This window comes from Pseudoliparis swirei, chromosome 19 (genome assembly GCF_029220125.1).
Source record: "Pseudoliparis swirei isolate HS2019 ecotype Mariana Trench chromosome 19, NWPU_hadal_v1, whole genome shotgun sequence".
NCBI classification, from domain to species: Eukaryota; Metazoa; Chordata; class Actinopteri; order Perciformes; family Liparidae; genus Pseudoliparis; species Pseudoliparis swirei.
Window position 1 is genome coordinate 18,334,267 of NC_079406.1, and position 8,094 is coordinate 18,342,360.

Here is an 8,094-nt window from a genome sequence, read left to right on the forward strand (position 1 = left end):
ATAACTCAATGTTCCTCTGTGAGTGTCTGTGCGGTTGCTTGTAGCATTTAGTTGAGGTAGTTACTCATTACGGCATGCCCAAACACATCCCTTTGTCCTCTGACAGCAGGTATAGACTGACTGTCGTGGTTTCATCGCCCGTAGGGCTGCTGGGAATGTTTGGCAAGTTGCGAATGGAAGGAAAAATGTGGGATAGTAATGATTTTATTTTTCACTTAAAACTGATGTTTAACGAAACAGGGTTTTAGATTGACATGGTTGGTTTGATTTTTCAACAGCAAGTGTTAGTAATACATTATGTTTACATAGTAAAGTCTAAAGATCCCCTCCAGATGTCAAAGTAGTCATGTTTTTAAAATAATTCCCTTTTTTTTCTTAACCCTTGTGTTGCCTTAGGGTCATTTTGACCCAAATCAATATTACACCCTCCCCCCGCTTTAGGATTAATTTGACCCTATTCAATGTTTAATGTCGGTGTTCTTTCGGTAGTCAACAAACAAACATAAAGTGCCTCACACTTAAACTTGGAAAACAATATTAATTCTAATAATTTTCTGGAGGTTTTAATTGCTGGCGTCAAATTGAACCCAAAGGATAAAATATGGTAGTAAATATAAAGGTAACAGGAGGGTGAAACATTGAATTGGGTCAAAATGACCCATAGGCGGGGGGAGGGTGTAATATTGATTCGGGTCAAAATGACCCTAAGGCAACACAAGGGTTAAATAACCTTGTCATAAGTCTTACAATTACACATCCTACTCCTTCATTGAAAAATGAAAATGTATAAAATTACATCTGTCTTTTCAAGAGTTTAATTTAAATGGCTCTGACTTCTTCCAAGCACCCTTTTCAAAGATACATAATGAACTAAGCAACTTGGTTGAGACGTCGCACAGTGCACGTGAAAGTAAAGTCTCCTGCATGTGTCGTTCTGCACGGTGAAGGTCAAACATCAAAGGGAAGAAATAAAAATCAAAACACATTTTAGAATGGAAAGGGATTATATTTAAAAAAAAGTTAATCAGTTATTAATCTGATTCAAAGTGTCAATCTGCAAGATTGTCTTTTGAATAGATGTCACACATTGCGGAAAGAAGGTAACTCATTAGTGACAGGCCACGGCCCACTGAACAACTGGTTGCAATATATTGGCAGTATTATATAAAAAAGTGGTGTATTAAAGATTTCCTCCATTTTATACAGATAAAAAATAGAGATATGCAGACAATTCTGAAAAATAGCATGTTAGGATGGAATTTCAGACACAAACCAAGAAACCAGATAAACTCTGAGCACAATTGCTTTTATTTTCTCTGTAAAACAAACCGACACTGTCCTTTGAATTGGTTATGGGGGGAAACATGCTTTGCCAGTGGCCCACTCACATTCCAGACATCCATTACCACAGAAACCCAAACAGTACACGGACTGCTACACACACATCCTCACTTTATCCAACAAGATTTAAAATATAAAAAGTCCTAAAAGTGAATATTAAATGGTCTTCCAAACGGTGCCAAGATTTAGCCTTTAAAAATTAGATGTCTTTGTCATGTGTTCCTTCTATTGTCTATCTCAATGTCATTTCAACCAAATGTGTTTAAAGCCTTTGGGCTATTGGAGTGGGTCAATCAAACTTTAGCTTTTAGTAACTTATAAAGCGACCGCCTCATCTCACCTCAGTTTATCTGTTTATGATCAGGTTTTATAATACCACGCCGTATCATGTGAATCTGACACAGATCACTAAAGGGATGCACCTGTGGATCCCTCACGGCTCCAGAGATAGCATCCTGCCTTGTATAACAGCTGTATAGACTACTGTACAGCTGTGCAAATATTAACTTCTATAACATTTCAGCATTGAGTGCCATTAAGTGTCGTCATGGGGATCACTCTCGCTCATCCCCATTGCGCCGCCATCAGGAAGCGACAAAGTCCGTCCAGTTTCTTCTGCACAGCTTTGTCGGTGGAGTTCTTCCTCGTCGTCCAGCGTCTGGGCTTCCTCTTGCCGTGTGGGGTCCACCTGTGATTAAGGGGTGGGTTTGACTGAGAGATAGAGCGGACTTCCACTCAACAGAAGGTCGTTGGTTTGAACCCTGGTCCCTGCAGTCTACATGTCAAAGTGTCCTTGGGCAAGATACTGAACCCAACATCTCTGTGTGAATGTTTAGCAGGTGACACTTTGTAGCCTCTGCCACTAGTTTATGAATGTGTGTGTGTGTGTGTGTGTGTGTGTGTGTGTGTGTGTGTGTGTGTGCTGGCTTGTGTCGTAAAGCCCTTTGAGTGGTCAATAAGACAATAACAAAGCGCTGTACATATAAGGTCCATTTACCATTCACCACATCCTGCTAATCTGAGGAGGTTCTTTCAGTAGATGGTCTTTGGCCAGATCCTGAGTGGGCATAATGTCCTTTTGAGAGAGAAGTGTTGATAGGACACAGATGTAGATCTGGGGATTGGTTTTGGTGCCTAATTGGTTGGATTTTCAGATTTGTTTATGTCTCATGAAGGTTTTTATTGATCCGGTTTTTAATATCTTGGCTTGTACCACCATCGTGGTAGGTCTGTACTTTCTCTGTGAATGACCAGTGTTGCTGAACAGCTGTTATTACTGTTGGTGTTTTGATGATTTTACTGTCCTTGATCATGCTTCCTTTATGTTGTCCACAGACCTGGAGTCAGGTTTCTGCACGTGCATATGAGAGGTGGTCAAGGTCTTCAATGGTCGAACAGAGGGTCCTTTAAATCTTCTTGCCTTGAACAGTTTCCAGGGTTATCTGGGAGTTTTTCCTGATCCGATGTGAGGTCCTGGGACAGGGATGTCTATGTGTACAGATTGTAAAGCCCTCTGAGGCAAATGTGTAATCTGTGAGAATGGGCTATCCACAATAAACTGAATTGAATTGAACAGTTGAGATTGAACAAAAGTGATGACATCACACATCCACAGCGGACAACACATGTCTTACAAGAAAGCTTCTTCTTCAAAGTACAGAAACAACCTATATGAACTGAGGGTGAGGCTCAGTCAATGCAGGATGCTGTTGCTTCTTATGGGGCAACAAGACACATAATACCAATGGTGGAAGAAACACACATTTACTTAATATGAATATAAGTTATAACAATACATAATATATACATACAAAAGTATCAGTTTATTAGTTATTGAGAGTAAGAGAGCTGGTTCTTCATTAGTTCACAGAAAAGAAGTATTCAAAGTGTGTCGGTAGTTATTGTAACGAGCACATCTGGTGCTCGGTGTTAATGTGTAACTGAGCCACGCACTGAGGGCTGTTGCCCCCTCAGCGGTGACACTTCCCATTCCAGTCCTCCAGCTCAGGGCTGCCGGTCTCCGCGGCGCTGCCATGGACTCCACCAACACAACTCCACCGCAACGCGACTGTACGTGCGCATGTGACGTGCGCCGGCCGGAGTGAGCGGAGCTGCACCGGACCGCGGCGGGAAAGTTGGGACGACGGGACCGAGAGCCGCTCACCGGCGCTGTGCTTAGAGTCCGGTTTGGGGTGAGTAGCCGCAGTGTCGCGAGCACTTTGGATTGTCCGTGTAACCGAGGAGGAGGACGAGGATTAAACCGGGGGAAACAACCGTGCTGCAAAGATTCCTCGCGTGTGCGTTACGACTGGAGGATTTATTCCTCTGCTCCTCTTTTTGTCCGAGTGAAACAGTTTAGCCGACTTTTTACTGCACGACATTCCTTTTAAAGCTATGTAGTGCATAGTTACTTAAATTAATACCAATAGTATAATATATATTGTATTCGTCACTGATTAGTTGTACTTTTTGATACTTTAAGTGTATATTTCTGATACAACTGTTGTTCAGGACAAATGTAAGAACACACATGTTGACACTGTGGCACTACTTGTACTGAAGTAATGGATCTGGACGCTTCCACCACTGTTAAACACAGATCACAGGACTGAATGTGTGACTCGGTCTTTGATTAATCATTTGTTCCACAAGATTATTCAAGTGAAACTTCTTCATTTCCTATATCCCAAGGTGACATTTTCCAATTGTCCAACTGACAGTCTGAAACCCAAAGAGATTCAGTTTATAATGATATAAAACAGAGAAAAGTAGGAATCTGAGAATTATGATTTTGTGTAATTGCAGATTCACTTGGTGTCAATGGACTCATCTGTAAATCTAAGTGAGTGTTTTCTTTCTAAAACAATCTAAACTTCTTTATATCTCAGTGTTTCTTCTTCTTTTACAGGTTTGGTCACCTGCTGGCTTAAGAGTGCGTCAACGAGAAGTTGCATCACCATGGAAACGGTCATCAGCAGCCCTGGTGAGCACAACCAGTCCACGACGTTCATCTCAGTATTCAACTCCAGCTGTCGCTTTGACGAGGAGTTCAAGTACATCCTGCTACCCGTGTCGTACAGTCTGGTGTTCGTGGTCGGCTTCGTGCTCAACGCCACCGCGCTGTGGTTATTCTTAAAGATGCGCCCGTGGAACCCCAGCACCATCTTCATGTTCCACCTCGCCCTGTCCGACTTCCTGTACGTGCTCTCCCTGCCCACCCTCATCTTCTACTACGCCAACCGCAGTCACTGGCCTTTCGGAGTGGCCGCCTGCAAAATAGTGCGCTTCCTCTTCTATGTCAACCTCTACTGCAGCATCCTCTTTCTCACCTGCATTAGCGTGCACCGCTATCTGGGCATCTGCCACCCAATCAAGGCGCTGACCATGGTGAAGCCCCGCCACGCCCACCTGGTGTGCGGCATGGTGTGGGCTGTGGTGAGCGTGTGCCTGGTGCCCAACCTCATCTTCGTCACCACCTCCAGGAGGGACAACGACACCCTGTGCCATGACACAACCAGCCAGGAGGCCTTTGAGGAGTACGTGGACTACAGCTCTGTCATCATGGTGCTCCTATTTGGCGTCCCGTTCCTGGTCATTGTGGTGTGCTATTGCTTGATGGCGCGGACCCTGTGCCGACCCAGGGGGGGGCTGTCTGCCGGCCAGCAGGGCGCCGCCTCGCGTCAGAAGTCCATCAAGCTCATCATCGTGGTGTTGGTGGTGTTTGCTGTGAGCTTCGTCCCATTTCATATCACCCGGACGCTCTACTACACCTCCCGTGTGTTGGATCTGAACTGTGAGTTCCTCAACATTGTCAACTTCACTTACAAGATCACCCGGCCGCTGGCGAGCATCAACAGCTGTATTGACCCAATTCTGTATTTCCTGGCTGGAGATCACTACCGGTCCAAAATGATGTCTGTTCTGACGGGGAAAAGGCCGACGACAAGCAGCCAAAGACCTCAACGGGCGCGGACACAGCCGAGCAACCACCATGACATCGCGCTGGTCTCTAAGAACCCAGCCAGTGAAGATTTTAAGAGATAGTGGGAAATCTATTGCAGAGTTCAAAAGTAATTAACATGTATTAAAGATGTCTGCTCCAGGCTAAGCTACCAGTTATAAACGCACATTCACCTGTAATTGTATTTGGTTTTGCACTCAGAGCATGTTTTGAAGAAATTATTTTAATTACATGTGTTCAACAGGTATAAAGACCGTGTTTTAATTCCCCTCACTTTCTTGAGAATCCTAAATTTGTAAAATAAAAAGGGGAAGATCACAAATTGTACATTACACCAAACTTAAGTCAAAATAGAAAGTATATAAACTGATGTATACTGTTCTCCTTTGGTGCCGATGCAGAAGAATAGTTTTGCTTTCAAAGTATTGCAACAGAATCTGAGCCTCTTGGGTAAATGAGTTTGACGCTGGCGGTCAATGGTGCATCAAATAATCCATAGAATATTTAGTCAGTGGATTGTTGTCATCGATCAGATCATTGATCCAAATATTCCAGTTCATAACCGATCAAAGATGGCAAACAGCTAGCTATTGGGTCAGAAATGAGGCAATTATGAGGCAAATCCTTCCTGTCTGCAGATAGCCATGTGCAGCTGTTTTTGTCCTTCAACTTTCACAGCTGTCTTTTGCTCGGCTGTGATAGAGAAAAGCAAAGCAGCTGCTCTGGACAAGAGAGATATTGTCAAACCACCCACGCCTCAGACTTTTTCCGTATTACCCTTTTACCTTTGGGATTGATACTTGGAACGCAAAACACCTTTTTCTAACAGAAATGTAGGTTAACCTCCTGGATGGTTTGGCCAAATGTGAAAGCAGTGTTGGAAAGTTTGACTAAAAACTACAGAGCATCCGTCCCTCCACCCTCCAATGCTGGAGCCGATGGATTCACAAAGCTCTGTGTGTGATATTAAGTACGAACACGAAGATGTTTTTGTATCATAAAGTGTTACATCATAAGTAACTGGTGTTTACTGTATGTCACGTATCATCAGCTGATTATGCAATGATTGCAAGTGAGAAATCACCCACGATACGATTAAGCTAAAATTTCTCATGAAAAGAGTGATGTCAAGTGATGAATTCTGACATTTGTGCAAAAAGTACAAGTCGTGTTCAGCCAGACACTAGCTCCACTTGCTGTGGTTCAAGTAGATAGAGCGCTTGGGAAATGAAAGCAAAGTATGTGTCTTACACAACAACGATATTTTTCATTAGAAATCTATAGATAAAGAGCAATGCGTATACCCTAAAACATGGATTTCTTTCCCCACATGATTATTTTGACTGAAGTTACTTTTAAATGATAAAAAGCTACAGGATCTAACGTCTACATTTGATATGAGTGTGTTCCAGTGCTTCACATTCACAGCTCCTGTTGCTGCCCTTTTGCCCAGATATATTGTAAATGATAAGTGGTTCTCAATTGACTCATCTGGTTAATTAAAAGTTATATAAAATAAATAAATAGCTACAAATCCACATTATTAATAATAGTTCTTATAGGTATATACATATTTAACATGACTTTAAAATAATGTTAAGTTTGTCAATTCAATTTTGTAACTATTCAAAGAGAACATTTACCATGTATAAAATAACTAATAGAACAATAACCGGAGTGCATTGGTACCCAGTAGGGATCTTAAGACTGATAATATTATTAATACTAATTGACTTCTCCAGTGCATTTAACACCATCCAGCCACTGCTGCTGAGTGAGAAGCTGCGGTGGTCGTGGTGATGCGCCCACCATCTCCTGGATCACTGACTACCTCACAGACCACAGTTTGTCAGAATGGGCCGTGCTGTCTGGAACGGTGGTCAGTGATGTTGAGCCCCACAGGAACTGTTCTGTCTCCTTCCTCTTCACCCTGTACACCAGTGACAGTCATGCCATCTGCAGAAGTACTCTGATGACTCTGCAGTGGTCGGGTGTATAGGATGGACGGGAGGAGGAGTACAGGGCAGTGGTGAGCGACTTTGTAAAGTGGGCCGATGAGAATCACCTGCGCTGAACGTGGCCAAGAGAGAGATGGTGGTGGACTTCAGGAGGAGGACAGCTCCTCCACCTCTGAGTGTCCTGGGAGTGGACGTGGACATGGTGGAGAGTAAGTACTACTGGGGCGACAGCCGCGACCGACTGAACTGGAAGGCCAACATCAACGCTGTGTACAAGAAGGGGTGGAGTCGACTCTTTCCTGAAAAGAAAGCGATCCTTCACGTGCAGCAAGATGCTGGCTGAGATGTTCTACCAGTCGGTTGCCAGTGCTGTGCTGCACTTTGTGTCTGCTGGGGGGGGGGCAGCAGTGAGCCGTGACAGTCTCAACAAACTGCACCTGGAACAGGTGGTGGAGAGGAGGACGTGAAGAAAACTTGTGTCATATTGACAACCCGACCACCCTCTCCACCACCTCCTACAGGGACAGAGGAGGACTTTCTCCAGACGTCTCCTCACGCTCGCTGCCAGGACAGATACAGGAGAACATTCCTGCCGGCGCTGATGAGCTATATAACAGTTCACTTCTTGCCAGATCATAGTGTTGATCTGCACTTCACACATCTCATTTGTTTGCACTACACACACACACACATTTCATTTCATTTGCTCTGCACTCATACACACACTTTGCTTTTTGCACTCTGTCTATATTTAATATTTTGTGTATTTGATTTGTCAGTGTTGTTGTGTGTTGTGTATGATATATTTTGTTTTGTATTTTATTTGTGTTTTGG

General features: G+C 43.5%; 1 protein-coding gene across 3 annotated transcripts; it reads left to right on the plus strand.

Moving 5' to 3' along the window:
- Positions 1–2,391: 2,391 nt before the first annotated feature.
- p2ry4 (pyrimidinergic receptor P2Y4) lies at positions 2,392–6,318 on the plus strand. Of its 3 annotated transcripts, none has more exons than XM_056439262.1 (4): positions 2,392–2,564; positions 2,677–3,533; positions 4,250–5,134; positions 5,234–6,318. In XM_056439262.1, the coding sequence occupies exons 3-4, from the start codon at positions 4,300–4,302 to the stop codon at positions 5,383–5,385; spliced, it is 987 nt and encodes a 328-aa protein (XP_056295237.1). In that variant the 5' UTR covers positions 2,392–2,564; positions 2,677–3,533; positions 4,250–4,299; the 3' UTR covers positions 5,386–6,318. The 3 variants fall into 3 exon arrangements, with proteins under 3 accessions (XP_056295237.1, XP_056295236.1, XP_056295235.1); XM_056439261.1 differs by having other exon boundaries at positions 2,395–2,564; positions 2,677–2,806; positions 3,337–3,533; positions 4,250–6,318; XM_056439260.1 differs by lacking the exon at positions 2,392–2,564 and having other exon boundaries at positions 3,191–3,533; positions 4,250–6,318.
- Positions 6,319–8,094: the final 1,776 nt, after the last annotated feature.